The sequence below is a fragment of the Oncorhynchus mykiss genome, chromosome 19 (assembly GCF_057628025.1).
Source record: "Oncorhynchus mykiss isolate SJ-2025 chromosome 19, ASM5762802v1, whole genome shotgun sequence".
NCBI lineage: Eukaryota > Metazoa > Chordata > Actinopteri > Salmoniformes > Salmonidae > Oncorhynchus > Oncorhynchus mykiss.
In genome coordinates, this window is record NC_143040.1 from 3,396,564 (window position 1) to 3,422,593 (window position 26,030).

Consider the following 26,030-nt stretch of genomic DNA (forward strand, 5'->3'; position numbering starts at 1 on the left):
AGAAGGCCAGTTTTATTGCTTCTTTAAATCAGGACAAAAGTTTTCAGCTGTGCTTACAAATTTTTTCTAAGGGTTTTCTAATGATCAATCAGCCTTTTAAAATGAACCTCCCTGCAACGTTCTCAGAACCTCCCTGCAACGTTCTCAGAACCTCCCTGCAACCTAAAAATCTACGTTCCCAGAACAGGCAAAATGTTCCATTTTAAATGTCAGGAAACCTATGTCTTCGTTCCCAGAACGAACAAGAAACCAAAAACGTACTTTCCCACAACTTCCAAGTATACCAAATGTGCTGCTAGCTGGGTAAAGTCCCTTAAGTCTTGAGTAAGTCCTATATCATAGTAACATCAACAAAGTAGACAATAAAGTGTGACCAGGTTCAGTTGTCCAACGTTGTCCAACAATGCAGATAGAAATGCCATGATTACAGCCGACATGACTCCTAGTTCGACATGTCAGAGAGGCATGTTTGTTCTACATAACATATTTCTATCTGAACGTTCCTAAATGTTGTGTCCTCCTCTTAACCCTCCTCCCTCCACAGCCGCAGTGTGTTCAGAGATTAACCTGGGTTACTGCAATGACCTGGACTACTCCAGGTGAGTCTTCAGGTTACCCTCCCTTACTATAAGCCGAGTATGCATCCCAAATGCCACACTATTCCCTATATAGTGCAGTACTTTTGACCAGGACCCATAGGGGGTTCCCTCCCTTACCCTAGGGTGAAGATATTTCCCACAGGGAAAGGAAGAGAATCACTTTGTTTGAGAAAAAACATTACCAATATGTTCTCATCTACTTGACTGATTGATTCACTGACTGATCGACAGACCGATTCACAGATTTACTGACTGACTGACTAATTGATTGATTGATTGACCTACTGACTGACTGTTCAACAGACTGATCGTCAGATCGACCAATCAACCAATTGATCAATTGCTCATCTCCTCTCTCCCCAGGACCATCTTCCCTAACATCCTAGGTCAGCAGTCTCGTCACGAGGTGGAGTCTGGAGCTGAGTACCTCCTCCTCTCTGTGATCCACGGTCTCCTCAACGGGGAGTGTTCCCCCGACATCCGTCTGCTGGGGTGCTCCGTACTCGCCCCGCGCTGCCAAGACCTACCCAGCCCCGCACCTGTCAAGGTGTGTCCCAGCTAGCACATTTAGTTCCAGCCCTGCCCCCGTCAAGGCGTGTCCCAGCTAGCACATTTAGTTCTAGCCCCACAACAGTCAAGGTGTGTCCCAGCTAACACATTTAGTTCCAGCCCCACAACAGTCAAGGTGTGTCCCAGTTAGCACATTTAGTTCCAGCCCCACAACAGTCAAGGTGTGTCCCAGCTAACACATTTAGTTCCAGCCCTGCCCCCGTCAAGGTGTGTCCCAGTTAGCACATTTAGTTTCAGCCCCACAACAGTCAAGGTGTGTCCCAGCTAGCACATTTAGTTCCAGCCCTGCCCCCGTCAAGGTGTGTCCCAGCTAGCACATTTAGTTCTAGCCCCACAACAGTCAAGGTGTGTCCCAGCTAACACATTTAGTTCCAGCCCCACAACAGTCAATGTGTGTCCCAGTTAGCACATTTAGTTCCAGCCCCACAACAGTCAAGGTGTGTCCCAGTTAGCACATTTAGTTCCAGCCCCACAACAGTCAAGGTGTGTCCCAGTTAGCACATTTAGTTCCAGCCCCACAACAGTCAAGGTGTGTTCCAGTTAGCACATTTAGTTCCAGCCCCACAACAGTCAAGGAGTATGTGCTGGAGGGGTTGGATCCAGGATGGGTGTCCATCTCATATGGATTAATACAGTATTCTTCTTCTCCTCATATTCCCCCTTCTTCTCCTTCTTCTTCTTCTAAAGTCATGCCGCAGTGCATGTGAGGCGGTGAGGAAGGGGTGTGGCCACGCGTTCGAGGGCATCGACATGGCGTGGCCTTACTTCCTAGACTGTGACCGATTCTTTGCCGGCGAACAGGAAGGCTGTCACGACCCGTTGGCCCCGTTAAGAGGTAGCCCTCCCGGAATTGTACATGTTAAAAATAACTTGTTGAATATACAATAATTACACAATAAGAGTTTTTACTGTACTGTACAAATTGAATTTTTACGTTAGTGTCCCACCTGTCCAACATCCGGTGAAATTGCAGAGAGCGAAATTCAAAATACAAATTTGTAATATTAAACATTCATGAAAATACAATTGTCTTACATCGTTTAAAAGCTTAACTTCTTGTTCATCCAGCCGCTTTGTCAGTTTTCAAAAAGGCGTTACGGCGAAAGCATACTATGCGATTATTATCTGAGGACAGCCGGCCCGCGTACAAAAGCATTAAAACATTTTCCAAACAAGCAAAGTCAGAAATAGCGATAAAATAAATCACTTACCTTTGAAGATCTTCCTCTGTTTGCAATCACACGGGTCCCAGCTACATAACAAATGGTCCTTTTGTTCGATAAAGTCCTTTCTAATATCCCCCAAAAAATGTCAGTTTAGTTGGCGCGCTTGACTCAGTAATCCACCAGTTACCCTCATTCAAAATGCATACAAATGAACCCGAAACTTTGTCCAAACAAGTCAAACAACGTTTCTAATAAATCCTCAGGTACCCTAATATGTAAATAAATGATACAATTTAAGACGGAGAATAGTATGTTCATTACCCGAGATAAATAACGAAGTGTGCGCCATCACCGACGCACTCCACAACACTACAGCCAAAATGGAAGCCACTTAGAAAAACTACAAATTCTAGCTAATTTATCAAAATAACATACCTGAATCTCTTTCTAAAAACTGTTGACATCTACTGGAAGCCCTAGGAACTGCAATCTGGGAGGTATTCCATTGATTTTCCCATAGACAGCCATTTTAAATGATGTCATCATCCCCCCAAAATAAATTCCAGATGGATTCTCCTCGGGTTTTCGCCTTTAACAGTTTCTGAAACTTTAGAGTGTTTTCTATCCAATACCACCAATTATATGCATATCCTTGCATCTGGGCCTGTGTAACAGGCAGTTTACTTTGGGTACCTCATTCATCCAAACTTCAGAATACTGCCCCCTAGCCCAAAGAAGTGTTTAGCATGTTGAACATACATTCTACCCTGTCTTACAAAATAAGAGTTTTTTAATGTACTGTTACACAAATAGAATTTTAACATGTCAAACACGCATTCTACCCTGTCTTACAAAATAAGAGTTTTTTAATGTACTGTTACACAAATAGAATTTTAACATGTTAAACACGCATTCTACCCTGTCTTACAAAATAAGAGTTTTTTAATGTACTGTTACACAAATAGAATTTTAACATGTTAAACACGCATTCTACCCTGTCTTACAAAATAAGAGTTTTTTAATGTACTGTTACACAAATAGAATTTTAACATGTTAAACACGCATTCTACCCTGTCTTACAAAATAAGAGTTTTTTAATGTACTGTTACACAAATAGAATTTTAACATGTTAAACATACATTCTACCTTGTCTTAGCATTCACAAATACCTAAAAAGCTAGCTAGGACATAGTACATTTTTAGTTCCTAAATACATTACAAATGTATTTGAAAGAGCTTACCAAGTAATTTATCATGACAATCGTAATGTGTGTCCGCCCCTTTTTTAAAATGTTCACCTAAAATGAAAGGCCATAATGTATTTCTTCCAGCCCAGCTGCAATTTAGATTTTGGCCACTAGATGGCAGCAGTGTCTGTGCAAAGTTTAGACTGATCCAATGAACATTGCATTTCTGTTCAAAATGTTGTATCAAGACTGCCCAAATGTGCCTAATTTGTTTATTCATACCTTTTCATGTTCAAAATTGTGCACACTCCTCAAACAATAGCATGGTATTCTTTCACTGTATTAGCTAATGTAAATTGGACAGTGCAGTTAGATTAACAAGAATTTAAGCTTTCTGCCCATATCCGATATGTCTATGTCCTGGGAAATGTTCTTGTTACGTACAACCTCATGCTAATCAAATTAGCCTACATTAGCTCAACCATCCCGTGGATTGGACACCGATCCCGAAGGGGTGTTTCAGAAAACCAACTATGATCAATTCAGCTAATCTCCCACCCCTTTCCTCCATATCACTCGACCCCCCTCCCCTCCTCCTTTCGCCCTCTCCCTCTCAGCCAGACAGGAAGTGGCTTTCTCCAACCTGTCTCCAGACGAACCCTCCACCATCATTCAGTTCACGTACCACTCCAACGCCCAAATGTACAGCGTTCTGAAGAGGACGGCTGCCAAGTGCTCTCACATCTCCCGCACCTACAGGTACTGGCTGTTGTCTGCTGCTGTTTGCTTTGACAGGAAATACAACCTCAAGGGGATGAATAAACTACTGATCTGTGTATCTATATATCTACAGTACTGATCTGTGTATCTATATATCTACAGTACCGATCTGTGTATCTATATATCTACAGTACCGATCTGTGTATCTATATATCTACAGTACTGATCTGTGTATCTATATATCTACAGTACTGATCTGTGTATCTATATATCTACAGTACGGATCTGTGTATCTATATATCTACAGTACTGATCTGTGTATCTATATATCTACAGTACGGATCTGTGTATCTATATATCTACAGTACTGATCTGTGTATCTATATATCTACAGTACTGATCTGTGTATCTATATATCTACAGTATCGGACGCAGCACAGAGGGGAAAGACCTCCTGGCCATAGAGTTCACAGACAACCCCGGAGGGCATGAACTGTGTGAGTGTGTGACGATTTAAGGTGGAGTGATTTCTGGGGTTTGAACTGCACCGCAATGGGGCAAGTGAGCTAGGGAGCCCATTGGTACAGGGCTAGTTGAGGACCTCCTGTTTATTAAAGCCTATTGGTACAGGGCTAGTTGAGGACCTCCTGTTTATTAAATCCTATTGGTACAGGGCTTGTTGAGGACCTCATGTGTCTTAAAGCCTATTGGTACAGGGCTAGTTGAGGACCTCCTGTTTATTAAAGCCTATTGGTACAGGGCTAGTTGAGGACCTCCTGTGTCTTAACATCTTCTAAAATGAACTTTGACACAGGTTTTGACTTGAGCAATTCCTTTCCTGTGTCTCTCACCCCCTCCCTTCCTCCCCCGTCTCTCCCTCCCCCATCTCCCCCATCTCAGTGGAACCGGAGATCAAGCTGGTTGGCAACATGCATGGCAACGAGGTCCTGGGTCGCCAGTTGCTGCTCTACCTGGCCCAGTACCTGTGTTCCGAGTATCTCCTTGGCAACCAGCGTATCCAGACGCTCGTAAACACCACGCGCATCCACATCCTGGCGTCCATGAACCCCGACGGTTACGAGCTGGCGGCCGCCGAGGTAGAGGATAGCAACGACCCGGAACAACAACCACACCACAACCAGGAAGTAAATCACAAATAAATTTAAAAAACGTCGAAGCCGGGACCAACCAACCGCCGCGTTAGAGATAGAAAGAGGCCACGCCTCCTATCTTCTCCATCATATAGAGTCTGTGACAGCATGTGTTGGGGCACTCTCTTTCTAAGCCTTGCCCCTTTTCGCAACTGCCTATCATCTACCTGAGCTCTCCTATTTGTTCAGCCCCTCCCACTACCAGAGAGACAGAGTGATAGTGTCCTCAACCAATCAACAAGAGCCGTCGGTTAGACTGTTGTCATGGAAACGCAGTGCCATTTTTTTTTTGTTAACTGTGTTTAAGGTCGAAGAAGTAACACTGCTAGAAATCTCAAAACGTTTTTCTTAAAATATAAAATGTAACAAATATATTTGTAATAGATAGAACGTCTAGTCGTTGTTTTTCCCAACAGCTGGCGGTGGGAAGCTCTATTGTCTTTATCATCATCTTTTCAAACAACCGAATGATTTCTGGACTATCTTCTTGTAATAGATAGAACGTCTAGTCGTTGTTTTTCCCAACAGCTGGCGGTGGGAAGCTCTATTGTCTTTATCATCATCTTTTCAAACAACCGAATGATTTCTGGACTATCTTCTTGTAATAGATAGAACGTCTAGTCGTTGTTTTTCCCAACAGCTGGCGGTGGGAAGCTCTATTGTCTTTATCATCATCTTTTCAAACAACCGAATGATTTCTGGACTATCTTCTTGTAATAGATAGAACGTCTAGTCGTTGTTTTTCCCAACAGCTGGCGGTGGGAAGCTCTATTGTCTTTATCATCATCTTTTCAAACAACCGAATGATTTCTGGACTATCTTCTTGTAATAGATAGAACGTCTAGTCGTTGTTTTTCCCAACAGCTGGCGGTGGGAAGCTCTATTGTCTTTATCATCATCTTTTCAAACAACCGAATGATTTCTGGACTATCTTCTTGTAATAGATAGAACGTCTAGTCGTTGTTTTTCCCAACAGCTGGCGGTGGGAAGCTCTATTGTCTTTATCATCATCTTTTCAAACTACCGAATGATTTCTGGACTATCTTCTTGTAATAGATAGAACGTCTAGTCGTTGTTTTTCCCAACAGCTGGCGGTGGGAAGCTCTATTGTCTTTATCATCATCTTTTCAAACTACCGAATGATTTCTGGACTATCTTCTTGTAATAGATAGAACGTCTAGTCGTTGTTTTTCCCAACAGCTGGCGGTGGGAAGCTCTATTGTCTTTATCATCATCTTTTCAAACAACCGAGGGATTTCTGGACTATCTTCTTGTAATAGATAGAACGTCTAGTCGTTGTTTTTCCCAACAGCTGGCGGTGGGAAGCTCTATTGTCTTTATCATCATCTTTTCAAACAACCAAATGATTTCTGGACTATCTTCTTGTAATAGATAGAACGTCTAGTCGTTGTTTTTCCCAACAGCTGGCGGTGGGAAGCTCTATTGTCTTTATCATCATCTTTTCAAACAACCGAATGATTTCTGGACTATCTTCTTGTAATAGATAGAACGTCTAGTCGTTGTTTTTCCCAACAGCTGGCGGTGGGAAGCTCTATTGTCTTTATCATCATCTTTTCAAACAACCGAATGATTTCTGGACTATCTTCTTGTAATAGATAGAACGTCTAGTCGTTGTTTTTCCCAACAGCTGGCGGTGGGAAGCTCTATTGTCTTTATCATCATCTTTTCAAACAACCGAATGATTTCTGGGCTATCTTCTTGTAATAGATAGAACGTCTAGTCGTTGTTTTTCCCAACAGCTGGCGGTGGGAAGCTCTATTGTCTTTATCATCATCTTTTCAAACAACCGAATGATTTCTGGACTATCTTCTTGTAATAGATAGAACGTCTAGTCGTTGTTTTTCCCAACAGCTGGCGGTGGGAAGCTCTATTGTCTTTATCATCATCTTTTCAAACAACCGAATGATTTCTGGACTATCTTCTTGTAATAGATAGAACGTCTAGTCGTTGTTTTTCCCAACAGCTGGCAGTGGGAAGCTCTATTGTCTTTATCATCATCTTTTCAAACAACCGAGGGATTTCTGGACTATCTTCTTGTAATAGATAGAACGTCTAGTCGTTGTTTTTCCCAACAGCTGGCGGTGGGAAGCTCTATTGTCTTTATCATCATCTTTTCAAACAACCGAGTGATTTCTGGACTATCTTCTTGTAATAGATAGAACGTCTAGTCGTTGTTTTTCCCAACAGCTGGCGGTGGGAAGCTCTATTGTCTTTATCATCATCTTTTCAAACAACCGAATGATTTCTGGACTATCTTCTTGTAATAGATAGAACGTCTAGTCGTTGTTTTTCCCAACAGCTGGCGGTGGGAAGCTCTATTGTCTTTATCATCATCTTTTCAAACAACCGAATGATTTCTGGACTATCTTCTTGTAATAGATAGAACGTCTAGTCGTTGTTTTTCCCAACAGCTGGCGGTGGGAAGCTCTATTGTCTTTATCATCATCTTTTCAAACAACCGAATGATTTCTGGACTATCTTCTTGTAATAGATAGAACGTCTAGTCGTTGTTTTTCCCAACAGCTGGCGGTGGGAAGCTCTATTGTCTTTATCATCATCTTTTCAAACAACCGAATGATTTCTGGACTATCTTCTTGTAATAGATAGAACGTCTAGTCGTTGTTTTTCCCAACAGCTGGCGGTGGGAAGCTCTATTGTCTTTATCATCATCTTTTCAAACAACCGAGTGATTTCTGGACTATCTTCTTGTAATAGATAGAACGTCTAGTCGTTGTTTTTCCCAACAGCTGGCGGTGGGAAGCTCTATTGTCTTTATCATCATCTTTTCAAACAACCGAGTGATTTCTGGACTATCTTCTTGTAATAGATAGAACGTCTAGTCGTTGTTTTTCCCAACAGCTGGCAGTGGGAAGCTCTATTGTCTTTATCATCATCTTTTCAAACAACCGAGGGATTTCTGGGCTATCTTCTTCACACAAACAGCATGTCCTGTCACTACAGACACCCTGGTTCGAATCCAGGCTGTATCACAACCGGCCGGCTGTGATGGGGAATCCCATAGGGCGGCGCACAATTGGCCCAGTGTCGTCCGGGTTTGGACGGTGTAGGCCGTCATTTTAAATAAGAATTTGTTCTTCACTGACTTGCCTCTTAAAATAAAGGTTTTAATAAAAACATAAATGTTTACTCGACAGCTTGTTCTCTCCGGACGGATTACATAGTCTGTCCCTAAATTACTTCCTGTATAGGGAACGATCATGTGACTTGACTGGGAAAATCTCTGGGCCCTCTTCTGGGTCACATGGTCAACAAAACACTCCTGACCTCTTATATTCATCCTATCCAATCACATTCTTCTAACCGACATGACTTCCCATGTTTTCCATTACCCATGATGCTTCACTCTTCACTCCTCCCCGTAACGCTCCTGCAGGGTCGTGGGGTGTTGAACCATGTCTAGGGTCACGACCTTTACCCTCTGTGTGTGTTTGTGTAGGGTCACGAGCTCAACGGTTGGACGGTGGGTCGCACCAACGCTCAGAATCTAGACTTGAACCGAAACTTTCCTGACCTTACGTCTATCCTCTACCGGAATCGCAGGATCAAACGGTTCCGCACAGACCACATCCCCATCCCAGACTCTTACTGGTTTGGTAAGGTATGTAATATCAACATCTCGCTACACTGGTGTTGGTAGTGGGATGGCGCCAGTGAGGCCATCGGAGAGGTGTGTACACATGAGTGATGTAACTAGCTTCTCTATAGCAAGTCCCTCAGTTGTAGGTACCTCTCCGATGGTATGGGAACTTAGCTTTCTGTTGATGTGGGAAAGTATAGGACATTCCTACTGTTTTGGTAAGGTATAGGACATTCCTACTGTTTTGGTAAGGTACAGGACATTCCTACTGTTTTGGTAAGGTACAGGACATTCCTACTGTTTTGGTAAGGTACAGGACATTCCTACTGTTTTGGTAAGGTACAGGACATTCCTACTGTTTTGGTAAGGTACAGGACATTCCTACTGTTTTGGTAAGGTACAGAACATTCTTACTGTTTTGGTAAGGTACAGGACATTCCTACTGTTTTGGTAAGGTACAGGAGATTCCTACTGTTTTGGTAAGGTACAGGACATTTCTACTGTACAGGACATTCCTACTGTTTTGGTAAGGTACAGGACATTCCTACTGTTTTGGTAAGGTATAGGACATTCCTACTGTTTTGGTAAGGTACAGGACATTCCTACTGTTTTGGTAAGGTACAGGACATTCCTACTGTTTTGGTAAGGTACAGGAGATTCCTACTGTTTTGGTAAGGTACAGGACATTTCTACTGTACAGGACATTCCTACTGTTTTGGTAAGGTACAGGACATTCCTACTGTACAGGACATTCCTACTGTTTTGGTAAGGTACAGGACATTCCTACTGTACAGGACATTCCTACTGTTTTGGTAAGGTACAGGACATTCCTACTGTTTTGGTAAGATATGTTCTAGGGGTGTCCAGAGTTTTAGACAAAACCAGTTTTGTAAGGGAAATGTGTAATTATCCTCCTCTCCTCTCCTCTCCTCTCCTCTCCTCTCCTCTCCTCTCCTCTCCTCTCCTCTCCTCTCCTCTCCTCTCCTCTCCTCTCTCAGGTAGCTTCAGAGACTTATGCAGTGATGAAGTGGATCAGGTCTGTGCCGTTTGTCCAGTCTGCGAGCCTCCATGGTGGAGAGCTGGTGATCTCTTATCCCTTTGACTTCTCTAGACACCTCCATGAAGAGAGGATGTTCTCCCCTACACCTGATGAACAGGTACCCTGTCCTGTCCTACACCTGATGAACAGGTACCCTGTCCTGTAATACACCTGACCAACAGGTACCCTGTCCTACACCTGACCAACAGGTACCCTGTCCTACACCTGACCAACAGGTACCCTGTCCTGTCCTACACTTGACCAACAGGTACCCTGTCCTGTAATACACCTGGCCAACAGGTACCCTGTCCTGTCCTACACCTGACCAACAGGTACCCTGTCCTGTCCTACACTTGACCAACAGGTACCCTGTCCTGTAATACACCTGACCAGCAGGTACCCTGTCCTGTCCTACACCTGATGAACAGGTACTCTGTCCTGTCCTACACCTGACCAACAGGTACCCTGTCCTGTAATGCACCTGACCAACAGGTACCCTGTCCTGTCCTACACCTGATGAGCAGGTACCCTGTCCTGTAATACACCTGACCAACAGGTACCCTGTCCTGTAATACACCTGACCAACAGGTACCCTGTCCTGTAATACACCTGATGAACAGGTACCCTGTCCTGTAATACACCTGACCAACAGGTACCCTGTCCTGTCCTACACCTTACCAACAGGTACCCTGTTCTGTCCTACACCTGATGAACAGGTACCCTGTCCTGTAATACACCTGATGAACAGGTACCCTGTCCTGTAATACACCTGACCAACAGGTACCCTGTCCTGTAATACACCTGATGAACAGGTACCCTGTCCTGTCCTACATCTGACCAACAGGTACCCTGTCCTGTCCTACACCTGACCAACAGGTACCCTGTCCTGTAATACACCTGACCAACAGGTACCCTGTCCTGTCCTACATCTGACCAACAGGTACCCTGTCCTGTAATACACCTGATGAACAGGTACCCTGTCCTGTCCTACACCTGACCAACAGGTACCCTGTCCTGTAATACACCTGATGAACAGGTACCCTGTCCTGTCCTACACCTGATGAACAGGTACCTGTCCTGTCCTACACCTGATGAACAGGTACCCTGTCCTGTCCTACACCTGATGAACAGGTACCTGTCCTGTCCTACACCTGATGAACAGGTACCCTGTCCTGTAATACACCTGACCAACAGGTACCCTGTCCTGTAATACACCTGACCAACAGGTACCCTGTCCTGTAATACACCTGACCAACAGGTACCCTGTCCTGTAATACACCTGACCAAAAGGTACCCTGTCCTGTAATACACCTGATGAACAGGTACCCTGTCCTGTAATACATCTGACCAACAGGTACCCTGTTCTAAACCTGACCAACGAGTACCCTGTCCTAAACCTGAACAACAGATACCTTTCCTAAACCTGACCAACAGGTGCCTGTCCTAAACCTGACCAACAGGTACCCTGTTCTACACCTGACCAACAGGTACCCTGTTCTAAACCTGACCAACAGGTACCCTGTTCTAAACCTGACCAACAGGTACCATGTTCTAAACCTGACCAACAGGTACTCTGTTCTACACCTGACCAACAGGTACCCTGTTCTACACCTGACCAACAGGTACTCTGTTCTACACCTGACCAACAGGTACCCTGTTCTACACCTGACCAACAGGTACCCTGTTCTAAACCTGACCAACAGGTACTCTGTTCTACACCTGACCAACAGGTACCCTGTTCTACACCTGACCAACAGGTACTCTGTTCTACACCTGACCAACAGGTACCCTGTTCTACACCTGACCAACAGGTACTCTGTTCTACACCTGACCAACAGGTACCCTGTTCTACACCTGACCAACAGGTACCCTGTTCTACACCTGACCAACAGGTACCCTGTTCTACACCTGACCAACAGGTACCCTGTTCTAAACCTGACCAACAGGTACCCTGTTCTAAACCTGACCAACAGGTTCCCTGTTCTACACCTGACCAACAGGTACCCTGTTCTACACCTGACCAACAGGTACCCTGTTCTACACCTGACCAACAGGTACCCTGTTCTACACCTGACCAACAGGTACCCTGTTCTAAACCTGACCAACAGGTACCCTGTTCTACACCTGACCAACAGGTACCCTGTTCTACACCTGACCAACAGGTACCCTGTTCTACACCTGACCAACAGGTACCCTGTTCTACACCTGACCAACAGGTACCCTGTTCTACACCTGACCAACAGGTACCCTGTTCTACACCTGACCAACAGGTACCTGTCCTAAACCTGACCAACAGGTACCTGTCCTAAACCTGACCAACAGGTACCCTGTCCTAAACCTGACCAACAGGTACCCTGTTCTACACCTGACCAGCAGATACCTTTCCTAAACCTGACCAACAGGTACCCTGTTCTACACCTAGTTTATATCAGTGGTGAAAACCTATTCTGTTCCCAGGCCAGAAAATGCCATGTTGAAGAGTAGAGACTGTGTTCCTCTCTGCAGGCATTTAAGCAGCTGGCCCGGACGTACGCAGACTCTCACGCCAGCATGGCCGACAACAACACAGAGAGGTGATTATATTCCTGGCTATAATTATGAATGATTATATTACCCCCTTGTTACATGACCCATATATTGTATATTCTAGGTGTGGAGCGTCCTTCATCCGGAGTGGAGGCATCATCAACGGAGCTCTGTGGTACAGCTTCCCAGGGGGTACGGAACCTTCTATATCTTCTCCTCGTGTCATTCTGTCTCTTCTCCTCGTGTCATTCTGTCTCTCCTCTCATCCTCGTGTCATTCTTACTCTCTCTTCCTCTCTTCCTCTCTTCCTCTTCTCTCTCATCCTCTCCTTCTCTCCTCTCTCCTCCTATCTTCCTTTCCTCCTCTCCTCCTCCTCTTCTCTCTCCTCCTCCTCTTTTCTCTCCTCCTCCTCTCTTCCTTTCCTCCTCTCCTCTTCTCTCTCCTCCTCCTCTTCTCTCTCCCCCTCCTCTCTTCCTTTCCTCCTCACCTCCTCCTCTTCTCTCTCCTCCTCCTCTTCCTCCTCCTCTCTTGCTCTCCTCTCTCCTCCTCCTCTTCCCCCTCCTCTCTTTCTCTTCTCTCTCCTCCTCTCTTCCTCTTTTCCACTCCTCCTCTCTTCCTCCTCTTTTCTCTCCTCCTCTCTTCCTCCTCTCCTTAACCTCCCCCTCTTATTCCTGTCTCTGTCTGTTAATTCTCAGTACTTGTGTGTCTAGTGTATATATTTACGGTGTGTCCTAACTCTCTATTTCTCCGGTACCGTAGGCATGTCAGACTTTAACTACCTCCACACTAACTGTCTGGAGATTACGGTGGAGCTGGGCTGTGACAAGTTCCCTTCTGAAGAGGAGCTCTACCCAGAGTGGCTCAGGAACAAGGAGGCCCTGCTCAGTTTCATGGAGTCGGTGGGTCTGCCTCTCTATAGCCCAGCGACCAGGCAGCCATTTTGCGCCGTAGTTATACCGTAGAAGGCCTTTGTGCTGTCTCATCATTTTCTGACCATGTTTAATGTCCTTATCAGTGGTGGCTGGTGGGCAGAGATAAAGGAGGACAGCTGGCTCTTTGTAATGGCTGGAATGGAATACATGGAGCTGTATATTGAACACACGGAAAACATGTGTTTGATGTGTCTGATTCCGTTCCATTCATTCCAATACAGCCGTTATGTTAAAACCTCTTAAGGATCCACCCCCTTTTTTTCCCAAATGTTCGCCTAAAATGACATACCTAAATCTAACTGCCTGTAGCTCAGGCCCTGGAGGAAGGATATTCATATTCTTGATACCATTTGAAAGGAAACACTTTGAATATTGTGGAAATGTGAAAGGAATGTAGGAGAATATTAGATCTGGTAAAAGATAATACAAAGAAAAAAAAACTGTTATTTTGTATTTTTTTTGTACCATCATCTTTGAAACGCAAGAGAAAGGCCATAATGTATTATTCCAGCCCAGGAGCAATTTAGATTTTGGCCACTAGAGTACAGCAGTGCATGTGCAAAGTTTTAGACTGATCCAATGAACCATTGCATTTCTGTTCAAAATGTTGTATCAAGACTACCCAAATGTGCCTAACTTGTTTATTAATAACTTTTCATGTTCAAAACTCTAATAGCTACTGTAAATTGGACAGTGCAGTTAGATTAACAAGAATTTAAGCTTCCTGACAATATCAGATATGTCTATGTCCTGGGAAATGTTCTTAGTTACTTACAACCTCATGCTAATCGCATTAGCCTGCATCAGCTCAACCTCATGTTAATCACATTAGCCTACATTAGCTCAACCTCATGTTAATCACATTAGCCTACATTAGCTCAACCTCATGTTAATCACATTAGCCTACATTAGCTCAACCTCATGTTAATCACATTAGCCTACATTAGCTCAACCTCATGTTAATCACATTAGCCTGCATTAGCTCAACCTCATGTTAATCACATTAGCCTACATTAGCTCAACCTCATGTTAATCGCATTAGCCTACATTAGCTTAACCGTCCCGTGGATGGGACACCGATCCCGAAGAAGTTTTAAGCTGCCGTACTACTATGTATTTCTACCTCCCACTAGCCTCCACTGACCTTAGCATTCCCTGTCATTCACTGATAGGGTTGCAAATTCCGGATACTTCTCCAAAATGTCCTGGGTTTCCAGAAATCCTGGTTGGGAGAATCCTGGAATCAGGGGGGAATAAGCAGTAAATCCAGGAATCCGGCAACTGAGATTCCTGGAAAACCAGGGAGCTTTGTTAAAATAACCCTATGTCATTCCCCAAGCCTGATATTCCCTGGTGTTAGTCCCTGTCGTTCCTTCTCTTCTCCAGATCCACAGAGGTATTAAGGGAGGTGACTTGATGTTAGTCCCTGTCGTTCCTTCTCTTCTCCAGGTCCACAGAGGTATTAAGGGAGGTGACTTGATGTTAGTCCTTGTCGTTCCTTCTCTTCTCCAGGTCCACAGAGGTATTAAGGGAGGTGACTTGATGTTAGTCCTTGTCGTTCCTTCTCTTCTCCAGGTCCACAGAGGTATTAAGGGAGTGGTGAAGGATGAAGAGGGCTATGGAATAAAGGGAGCGTCCATATCTGTCAGGGGAATTCGTAAAGATGTCACCACAGGTAACCACCGTAATAACTGATAGCCATAGTTCCGGATAATGTCTGCAGCCCAGATGGCTGCTTCTGAGCAGGACTCTCTGTTACAGCTCCATGGAGGGACAAAGGAGCCATTTGGGACATAGATCATAACTAGTTTCATTCACAGAGCTTTTACAGACGCTCCAAGTTGTTTACATTGTTTGGTGGAAATGTAGAGATGTTGGCAGTATACACGCAAGGAATCGCAACATTCTTTTTGACGTTGTGTCATCACTGGAGAGACGTGACATCAAGACAAACGTTTTCTCGTGGTGGTTAGCCTGTAACAACATGTCACTGACTCCCTCCTTCTCTGTCTCCCTCCTTCCCTGTCTCCCTCTTTCTCTGTCTCCCTCTTTCCCTGTCTCCCTCCTTCCCTGTCTCCCTCCTTCTCTGTCTCCCTCCTTCTCTGTCTCCCTCCTTCTCTGTCTCCCTCCTTCCCTGCCTCCCTCCCTCCCTCCTTCCCTGCCTCCCTCCCTCCCTCCCTCCTTCCCTGTCCCCTCCCTCCCTCCCTGTCTCCCTGTCTCCTTCCCTGTCCCCTCCCTCCCTCCCTCTCTCCTTCCCTGTCCCCTCCCTCCCTCTCTCCTTCCCTGTCCCTCCCTCCCTCCCTCCCTCCCTCCCTCCCTCCCTCCCTCCCTCCCTCCCTCCCTCCCTCCCTCCCTCCCTCCCTCCCTCCCTGTCTCCTTCCCTGTCCCCTCCCTCCGTCCCTGTCCCCTCCCCTGTCCCCTCCCTCCCTCCCTCCCTCCTCCTGCCTCTCTCTCTAGCGGAGGAAGGTGATTACTGGAGGTTAATGAACTCAGGAACACACATCATAACAGCATCAGCTAAAGGTTACTCCAAAGTCAGCAAGAGAATTTACCTGCCTGCTCACATGGAAAAAGCTTGGCGGGTCAACTTCGTGCTAAAAAAGGTAAAGTGAGAGGTTTATCTGTGGTGTTTCCGTGTCAGGATCAGTGTTTTCAGAAATATGATATTGATGTCAGGGTCATGATATCTGAGGTGTTGATGTCAGTGTCATGATATCTAAGGTGTTGATGTCTGAGGTGTTGTTGTCAGTGTCATGATATCTGAGGTGTTGATGTCAGGGTCGTGATATCTGAGGTGTTGATGTCAGGGTCATGATATCTGAGGTGTTGATGTCAGGGTCATGATATCTGAGGTGTTGATGTCAGTGTCATGATATCTGAGGTGTAATATGTTGAAGTCAGTGTCATGATATCTGAGGTGTTGATGTCAGGGTCATGATATCTGAGGTGTTGATGTCAGTGTCATGATATCTGAGGTGTTGATGTCAGTGTCATGATATCTGAGGTGTTGATGTCAGGGTCATGATATCTGAGGTGTTGATGTCAGGGTCATGATATCTGAGGTATAGTATGTTGATGTCAGTGTCATGATATCTGAGGTATAATGCTAGGCGTCCCTTGAGCGAGATACCTGTCAACAACATCCGGTGAAATTGGAGGGTAAGTAAATTCAAATAAATAATAAGTAATATTAAACATTTATGAACATACAAGTATCTTATATCGGTTAAAAGCTGACATTCTTGTTAATCTAACTGCATTTTCAGATTTGCAAAAGGCTTTACGGTGAAAGCATACCATGCCTTTGTTTGAGGACGGCGCCCCACAACATATCTTTCAATCACAAACAGCGATTAAATAAATCACCTACTTCTGAAAATCTTCCTCTGATTGCAATCCAAATGGTCCCAGCTACAACAGGAATGGTCGTTTTGTTAGATAAAATCCTTCTTTATATCCCAAAAAAAGTCAGTTTAGTTTAGCGCCATCGATTTCAGTAATCCACTCGTTCAACTGGCCATGATAGAAATCCGAAAAACTACACCTTAACTTTGTTCAAACAAGTCAAACTACGTTTCAGTTTAATCTTCAGGTTCTCTAAAATGTAAATAAACTATAATATTTCATACGGAAATTATATTCAATAGGAAAACAAAATAAGCTGGTGAGCGTCCTCTTTATGGCGTGATGCCCCAAGACTGATTTTCAAAGCTGACTCTCTCTTTTCAAAGTCATATTCTTTCTTCAACATTCATGTTTACAAGCCTGAAACCTTGGGACAAAGACTGTTGCCATCTAGTGGAAGCCATAGGAATTGCAATTTGGGAGCTGGAATCACATAGGACCCATAGCTATTCATCGAAAGAGCGTGGGATCTCAAAAAAAATAATTCTGGATGTGTTTTTCTTCGGATTTTCGGCTACCATAACACTTGTGTTATACTCTCGTGTATTATTTTAACAGTTTTAGAAACTTCAAAGTGTTTTCTATTCCGTACTACCAATGATATGCATATCCTGGCTTCTGGGCCTGAGTAACCTCCCCTCTCCCTCTCCCCTCTCCCCCCTCCTCCCTCCTCCCCTACCTCTCATTAAAGATATGTATTTCTCTCCTCTCCTCCAGGTCCCTGTTCAGCCAGTAGGACCAGACTACCACCTGTTTCTCAGCTCCTCCCTGGACACTTATGAGCGCTTCGACCCTTACAACCACTTCCAGAGCTACGGCCGCTCCGAGCCGAGAGAACCCAGGGAACCCAGGGAACCCAGGGAACCGGGGATGGGAGCAGAGGGGCAGGAGAAGCCGTGGTGGTGGAACTACTTTACTCAGGCAGGAGTCTCTGCTCCCACCTGGCTTCTACGGAACTTCTAGAAGACTGGACAGGAGAAAGACTGAAAACGGCACACTATTCCCTTATTCCCTCACACTATTCCCTTATTTGGTGCACTACATTTGACCAAAGCCCAAGTGCATTGTGGGGCGGCAGGGTAGGCTAGTGGTTAGAGCGTTGGACTAGTAGCCGAAAGGTTGCAAGTTCAAATCCCCTAGCTGATAAGGTACAGATCTGTCATTCTGCCCCTGAACAACCTACTGTTCCTAGGCCGTCATTGAAAATAAGGATTTGTTCTTAAACTGACTTGCCTAGTTAGGTAAAATAAAAATTATTTGTAGTTTGCATCCCAAATGGCACCATATTCCCTATATAGTACACCCTATTCCCTATATAGTGCACCCTGTTCCCTATATAGTCAAAAGTAGTGCACTGTAAAGGGAATGGGTGCTATGTGAAATGTCTCCTACAAGATTGGTTCTCAATCTTTTTTTGGTTTCTGTCCCCCATCACATTTAGCTCTGGCCGGAGTACCACCAACGTTCCCCCCATGTTCTGTTTAGTCTTCCTGGCCAGGTACCCTGTCCACCAGGGGAACACCTACCTCCACTATGGGCAGGAATCTGATCATGTGTTGTGTCCTGAACAGGAATGATTCTGGGCCTCCATTAACATAATGGGTGTTCTATTATGTTTCATTAAGACATTCTAGTTCTGTCTTCCTCTGTGTTCTACTATGTTTCATTAAGACATTCTAGTTCTGTCTTCCTCAGTGTTCTATTATGTTTCATTAAGACATTCTAGTTCTGTCTTCCTCTGTGTTCTATTATGTTTCAGTAAGACATTCTAGTTCTGTCTTCCTCTGTGTTCTATTATGTTTCAGTAAGACATTCTAGTTCTGTCTTCCTCTGTGTTCTATTATGTTTCAGTAAGACATTCTAGTTCTGTCTTCCTCTGTGTTCTATTATGTTTCATTAAAACATGCTAGTTCTGTCTTCCTCTGTGTTCTATTATGTTTCAGTAAGACATTCTAGTTCTGTCTTCCTCAGTGTTCTATTATGTTTCAGTAAGACATTCTAGTTCTGTCTTCCTCTGTGTTCTATTATGTTTCATTAAAACATGCTAGTTCTGTCTTCCTCAGTGTTCTATTATGTTTCATTAAAACATTCTAGTTCTGTCTTCCTCTGTGTTCTATTATGTTTCATTAAGACATTCTAGTTCTGTCTTCCTCTGTGTTCTATTATGTTTCAGTAAGACATTCTAGTTCTGTCTTCCTCTGTGTTCTATTATGTTTCATTAAGACATTCTAGTTCTGTCTTCCTCTGTGTTCTATTATGTTTCATTAAAACATTCTAGTTCTGTCTTCCTCAGTGTTCTATTATGTTTCATTAAGACATTCTAGTTCTGTCTTCCTCTGTGTTCTATTATTTCATTAAGACATTCTAGTTCTGTCTTCCTCTGTGTTCTATTATGTTTCAGTAAGACATTCTAGTTCTGTCTTCCTCTGTGTTCTATTATGTTTCATTAAGACATTCTAGTTCTGTCTTCCTCAGTGTTCTATTACGTTTCATTAAGACATTCTAGTTCTGTCTTCCTCTGTGTTCTATTGTGTTTCATTAAGACATTCTGTCTTCCTCTGTGTTCTATTATTTCATTAAGACATTCTAGTTCTGTCTTCCTCTGTGTTCTATTATGTTTCAGTAAGACATTCTAGTTCTGTCTTCCTCTGTGTTCTATTGTGTTTCATTAAGACATTCTGTCTTCCTCTGTGTTCTATTGTGTTTCATTAAAACATTCTAGTTCTGTCTTCCTCTGTGTTCTATTGTGTTTCATTAAGACATTCTGTCTTCCTCTGTGTTCTATTGTGTTTCATTAAGACATTCTGTCTTCCTCTGTTTTCTATTATGTTTCATTAAGACATTCTGTCTTCCTCAGTGTTCTATTATGTTTGATTTTAGACAGGCCCTGTCTAAAGACATTCTAATCACAACATTCATCCTCTGAGTTCTATCTTCCTCAGGGTTCTAACAATGCTTCTGTTTCAATGTCTTTCTGTTACAACAAGTGGACTTGTGGATCTGACAGGTTGGGACACACACACACACAAACCCTAGCACACACACACATATACAAACCCTAGCACTTACACACACACTTACACACACACACACACACACACACACACACACACACACACACACACACACACACACACACACACACACACACACACACACAAACCCGAGCACGCACACACACACACACACACACACACACACACACACAAACCCTAGCACACACACACACACACACACACACACACACAAACCCTAGCACGCACACACATTTGTCATTTTAATGGATTGGGGGCAAATTCTAAACACAAGCAGCTTGTGATGACTTACTGCCTTCAAGACTCAGCATGTCTAAAGATACTCCCCTCCTCCCTACTCTCCTCTCCCCCCTACTCTCCTCTCCTCCTCCTCTCCTCTCCCCTCTCTCCTCTCCCCCTTCTCTCCTCTCCCCCCTACTCTCTCCTCTCCCCCCTACTCTCCTCTCCCCCCTACTCTCCTCTCCTCCTCCTCTCTCCTCTCTCCTCCCCCTACTCTCCTCTCCTCTCCCCCTCCTCTCCTCTCCCCCCTACCCTCTCCTCTCCCCCTCCTCTCCTCTCCCCCCTACTCTCTCCTCTCCCCCTCCTCTCCTCTCCCCCCTACTCTCTCCTCTCCCCCCTACTCTCTCCTGCCCCTCCTCTCCTCTCCTCTCCACTCCTCTCCTCTCCTCTCTAGCTGTATCAGTGTATAGCTGTGTCAGTATATAGCTGTGTCAGTGTATAGCTGTATCAGTGTATAGCTGTGTCAGTGTATAGCTGTGTCAGTGTATAGCTGTATCAGTATATAGCTGTATCAGTGTATAGCTGTATCAGTGTATAGCTGTGTCAGTGTATAGCTGTGTCAGTGTATAGCTGTGTCAGTGTATAGCTGTGTCAGTGTATAGCTGTATCAGTGTATAGCTGTATCAGTGTATAGCTGTATCAGTCTATAGCTGTATCAGTGTATAGCTGTATCAGTCTATAGCTGTATCAGTCTATAGCTGTATCAGTCTATAGCTGTATCAGTGTATAGCTGTATCAGTCTATAGCTGTATCAGTGTATAGCTGTATCAGTGTATAGCTGTATCAGTGTATAGCTGTGTCAGTGTATAGCTGTGTCAGTGTATAGCTGTATCAGTGTATAGCTGTGTCAGTGTATAGCTGTATCAGTGTATAAGCTGTATCAGTGTATAGCTGTATCAGTGTATAGCTGTGTCAGTGTATAGCTGTGTCAGTGTATAGCTGTATCAGTCTATAGCTGTATCAGTGTATAGCTGTGTCAGTGTATAAGCTGTGTCAGTCTATAGCTGTATCAGTGTATAGCTGTATCAGTGTATAGCTGTGTCAGTCTATAGCTGTATCAGTCTATCGCTGTATCAGTCTATAGCTGTATCAGTCTATAGCTGTATCAGTCTATAGCTGTGTCAGTCTATAGCTGTGTCAGTGTATAGCTGTATCAGTCTATAGCTGTATCAGTGTATAGCTGTATCAGTGTATAGCTGTGTCAGTGTATAGCTGTATCAGTCTATAGCTGTGTCAGTGTATAGCTGGGTCAGTGTATAGCTGTGTCAGTGTATAGCTGTATCAGTCTATAGCTGTATCAGTGTATAGCTGTGTCAGTGTATAAGCTGTGTCAGTCTATAGCTGTATCAGTGTATAGCTGTATCAGTGTATAGCTGTATCAGTGTATAGCTGTATCAGTGTATAGCTGTATCAGTGTATAGCTGTATCAGTGTATAGCTGTATCAGTGTATAGCTGTGTCAGTCTATAGCTGTATCAGTCTATAGCTGTATCAGTCTATAGCTGTATCAGTCTATAGCTGTATCAGTCTATAGCCTACCAGAATCAAGACCCTCTTCATAAATCACTATTACACGTTTTGTACGTCAGATGCTTTTAATTTCAGATTAAAAATTGATAAAAGGGATGAGGAATCCATTGGTCTTGCTATTTACATGATTTAGGGTGTCGTTTACACTACTGGCCACTAGATGGCGCCACAGTACACAAAATCAACCACCAGGCATTTACACTGCTTTGATGGGAGATGTCATGAGTTATTTTAACCACAAGGGGGCGCAACCGTACATTAAATGAAGACCAGGCCACCTTCCACCCAGACGGAGAATGAAAAACAAGAGAGTAGAAAGATGAGAAATTGTCCAGGCGTTGGGATTTAGAGAGAGAGATGTTATTCAAGTCTGTGTTATGTCCCAGTTATCTCTCCTTCCTCCTGAAGTGTACACTCATTCACTAGGCATACTGCCCACAAATGATCTCTTCTTCCTCCTGAAGAGTACACTCCTTCACTAGGCCTACTGCCCTCAAGTCATAAAGCATTGGATTGGTGTTGTGGTGACATGGGCTAGAGAGAGTTTCCATACGCCCAGTCATTCCCTTTCAAATCCACGATAGGGAAGTGAAGTGCTCACTTGGAGAGATAATTGGGACGCACCCATTGTGCCAAAGTCAAAGGGAGGCAAGATAATTCAATAGATATGAAGTAGAGAGTAGCCTTAGGCTTCTTCGTCGTCTTCTTCTTCTTCTCCTGGCTGTTAAATAACACTGACCACAAATATATAAACGGGGGCCTCCCGGGTGGGGCAGTGGTCTAAGGCTGTGTCGCTAGAGATTCTGGGATTGAGTCCAGGCCCTGTCTCTGTGGTCTAAGGCTGTGCCGCTAGAGATTCTGGGATTGAGTCCAGGCCCTGTCTCAGTGGAGATTCTGGGATTGAGTCCAGGCCCTGTCTCAGTGGTCTAAGGCTGTGCCGCTAGAGATTCTGGGATTGAGTCCAGGCCCTGTCTCAGCTGACCGGGAGACTCATGAGGCGACGCACAATTTCCCCAGCGACGTCCGGGTTAGGGTAGGGTTTGGCCGGCAGGGATGTCCTTGTCCCATCATGCACTAGCGGCTCCTGTGGGCGCAGTGCACGCTGACACGGTTGCCAGGTGTACGGTGTTAACGGTGTAGGGTTAAGTGGGCGTTGTGTTAAGAGGCAATGCTGCTGGCTTCAAGGGTTAAGTGGGCGTTGTGTTAAGAGGCAATGCTGCTGGGTTGTGTTTCGGAGGACGCACGGCTCCAAACCTTCGCCTCTCCCGAGAGGAGCCAGGCCAATCAGAAGGAGTTTTTTCCCCACAAAAGGGCTTTATTACAGACAGAAATACTCCTCAGTTTCATCAGCTGTCTGTTTGACTGGTGTCAGACCATCCCGCAGGTAAAGAAGCCAGCTGTGGAGGTCCTGGACTGGCATGGTTACACATTTGTCTGCGGTTGTGAGGCCGGTTGGACGTACCACCAAATTCTCTTAATCGACATTCGAGGCGGCTTATGGTAGAGAAATGAACATTCAATTCTCTGGCAACAGCTGTGGTGGACATTCCCTGCAGTCAGCATGTCAATTGCACGCTCCCTCAAAACTTGAGACATCTGTGGCATTGTGTTGTGTGACAAAACTGGACATTTTGAAGTGGCCTTTCATTGTCCCCAGCACAAGGTGCACCTGTGGAATGATAAAGCTGTTTAATCAGCTTCTTGATATGCCACACTTGTCAGAGAATAAATAAGCTTTTTGTGCCTACATGTTGTGTTTATGTTTCTGTTCAGTGTATTTTAGACCCAGGCCTACTCCACTACACTTCCACTGTGAACACACACATAATCACTGAACGAAAATATACTAAACTAAAGCTGTACATTGTTAAAAGGTTCCTGGAGGGGATCCTTCAGGGGTTCTTCAAACTGAAACACTAACTAAACACCAACTAAAGAGGTTCCCTGAAGAACCCCCACCAACTAAAGAGGTTCCTTGAAGAACCCCCACCAACTAAAGAGGTTCCTTTGAAGAACCCCCACCAACTAAAGAGGTTCCTTGAAGAACCCCCACCAACTAAAGAGGTTCCTTTGAAGAACCTCCACCAACTAAAGAGGTTCCTTGAAGAACCCCTAATTTACCCTTGTTGAACCACTACTTTTTTAGAGCGATAGTGATTGTTGCACTCAAATAATTAGGGATTCAACAAGGGTAAATTAGGGGTTCAACAAGGGTAAATTAGGGGTTCAACAAGGGTAAATGAGAGGTTCAACAAGGGTAAAGGAGGGGTTCAACAAGGGTTCTTCGGTTCCAAGCAAGGCAGAGAGATTTGAATATTATTTGTCCCCTGAAGTTGTGTAGCTCTAATTAAACCAAGGACTTGAAAATCTCTATTTCATGTCCCCAATCCTGCTCTGTCCTCCCTGAGTCAGGTCTTAGACAGGGACATGGGTGGATCCATCCTGTTCTGTCCTCCCTGAGTCAGGTCTTAGACAGGGACATGAGTGGATCAATCCTGTTCTGTCCTCCCTGAGTCAGGTCTTAGACAGGGACATGGGTGGATGCATCCTGTTCTGTCCTCCCTGAGTCAGGTCTTAGACAGGGACATGGGTGGATCAATCCTGTTCTGTCCTCCCTGAGTCAGGTTTTAGACAGGGACATGGGTGGATCAATCCTGTTCTGTCCTCCCTGAGTCAGGTCTTAGACAGGGACATGGGTGGATGCATCCTGTTCTGTCCTCCCTGAGTCAGGTCTTAGACAGGGGCATGGGTGGATGCATCCTGTTCTGTCCTCCCTGAGTCAGGTCTTAGACAGGGACATGAGTGGATCAATCCTGTTCTGTCCTCCCTGAGTCAGGTCTTAGACAGGAACATGGGTGGATCAATCCTGTTCTGTCCTCCCTGAGTCAGGTCTTAGACAGGGACATGGGTGGATGCATCCTGTTCTGTCCTCCCTGAGTCAGGTCTTAGACAGGGACATGGGAGTACACCAAATGAACCACCAGGCATTCACACTGCTTTGATGGGAGATGTCATGAGTTATTTTAACCACAAGAGGGCGCAACCGTACATTAAATGAAGACCAGGCCACCTTCCACCCACAGGGGTAGACATTAAACTATTGACGGAGAATGAAAAACAAGAGAGTAGAAAGATGAGAAATTGTCCAGGCGTTGGGATTTAGAGAGAGAGATGTTATTCAAGTCTGTGTTATGTCCCAGTTATCTCTCCTTCCTCCTGAAGTGTACACTCATTCACTAGGCATACTGCCGACAAATGATCTCTCCTTCCTCCTGAAGTGTACACTCCTTCACTAGGCCTACTGCCCTCAAGTCATAAAGCATTGGATTGGTGTTGTGGTGACATGGGCTAGAGAGAGTTTCCATACACCCAGTAGGCCTACTGCCCTCAAGTCATAAAGCATTGAATTGGTGTTATGGTGACATGGGCTAGAAAGAGTTTCCATATACCCAGTCATTCCCTTTCAAATCCACGATAGGGAAGTGAACAAGTGCTCACTTGGAGAGATAATTGAGACGCACCAATTGTGCCAAAGTCAAAGGGAGGCAAGATAATTCAATAGATATGAAGTAGAGAGTAGCCTTATAGGCTTCTTCTTCTTCTTCTTCTTCGTCTTCTTTTCCTGGCTGTTAAATAACACTGACCACAAATATATAAACGGGGGCCTCCTGGGTGGGGCAGTGGTGTAAGGCTGTGCCGCTAGAGATTCTGGGATTGAGTCCAGGCCCTGTCTCAGTGGTCTAAGGCTGTGTCGCTAGAGATTCTGGGATTGAGTCCAGGCCCTGTCTCAGTGGAGATTCTGGGATTGAGTCCAGGCCCTGTCTCAGTGGAGATTCTGGGATTGAGTCCAGGCCCTGTCTCAGTGGTCTAAGGCTGTGCCGCTATAGATTCTGGGATTGAGTACAGGCCCTGTCTCAGTGGTCTAAGGCTGTGCCGCTAGAGATTCTGGGATTGAGTCCAGGCCCTGTCTCAGTGGTCTAAGGCTGTGCCGCTAGAGATTCTGGGATTGAGTCCAGGCCCTGTCTCAGCTGACCGGGAGACTCATGAGGCGACGCACAATTTCCCCAGCAACGTCCGGGTTAGGGTAGGGTTTGGCCGGCAGGGATGTCCTTGTCCCATCATGCACTAGCGGCTCCTGTGGGCGCAGTGCACGCTGACACGGTTGCCAGGTGTACGGTGTTAACGGTGTAGGGTTAAGTGGGCGTTGTGTTAAGAGGCAATGCTGCTGGCTTCAAGGGTTAAGTGGGCGTTGTGTTAAGAGGCAATGCTGCTG

At 44.8% G+C, this 26,030-nt stretch overlaps 1 protein-coding gene across 3 annotated transcripts in view; it reads left to right on the plus strand.

Moving 5' to 3' along the window:
• LOC118936849 (carboxypeptidase Z) overlaps positions 1 to 19,643 on the plus strand; it is a 30,064-nt gene extending 10,421 nt beyond the window's left edge. Inside the window, exons 4-17 of one of the 3 annotated variants that reach the window (XM_090209870.1) lie at positions 545 to 599; positions 963 to 1,146; positions 1,857 to 2,004; positions 4,140 to 4,281; positions 4,666 to 4,739; positions 5,143 to 5,387; positions 8,872 to 9,033; positions 10,011 to 10,169; positions 12,557 to 12,624; positions 12,702 to 12,769; positions 13,337 to 13,476; positions 15,085 to 15,184; positions 15,967 to 16,112; positions 17,632 to 19,643. In XM_090209870.1, the coding sequence (XP_090065996.1) occupies positions 545 to 599; positions 963 to 1,146; positions 1,857 to 2,004; positions 4,140 to 4,281; positions 4,666 to 4,739; positions 5,143 to 5,387; positions 8,872 to 9,033; positions 10,011 to 10,169; positions 12,557 to 12,624; positions 12,702 to 12,769; positions 13,337 to 13,476; positions 15,085 to 15,184; positions 15,967 to 16,112; positions 17,632 to 17,877 (1,937 nt within the window). In that variant the 3' untranslated portion in view covers positions 17,878 to 19,643. The remainder of the gene's footprint in view (positions 1 to 544; positions 600 to 962; positions 1,147 to 1,856; positions 2,005 to 4,139; positions 4,282 to 4,665; positions 4,740 to 5,142; positions 5,388 to 8,871; positions 9,034 to 10,010; positions 10,170 to 12,556; positions 12,625 to 12,701; positions 12,770 to 13,336; positions 13,477 to 15,084; positions 15,185 to 15,966; positions 16,113 to 17,631) is intronic. The other 2 variants (XM_090209871.1, XM_090209872.1) reach the window with 2 other exon arrangements.
• Positions 19,644 to 26,030: the final 6,387 nt, after the last annotated feature.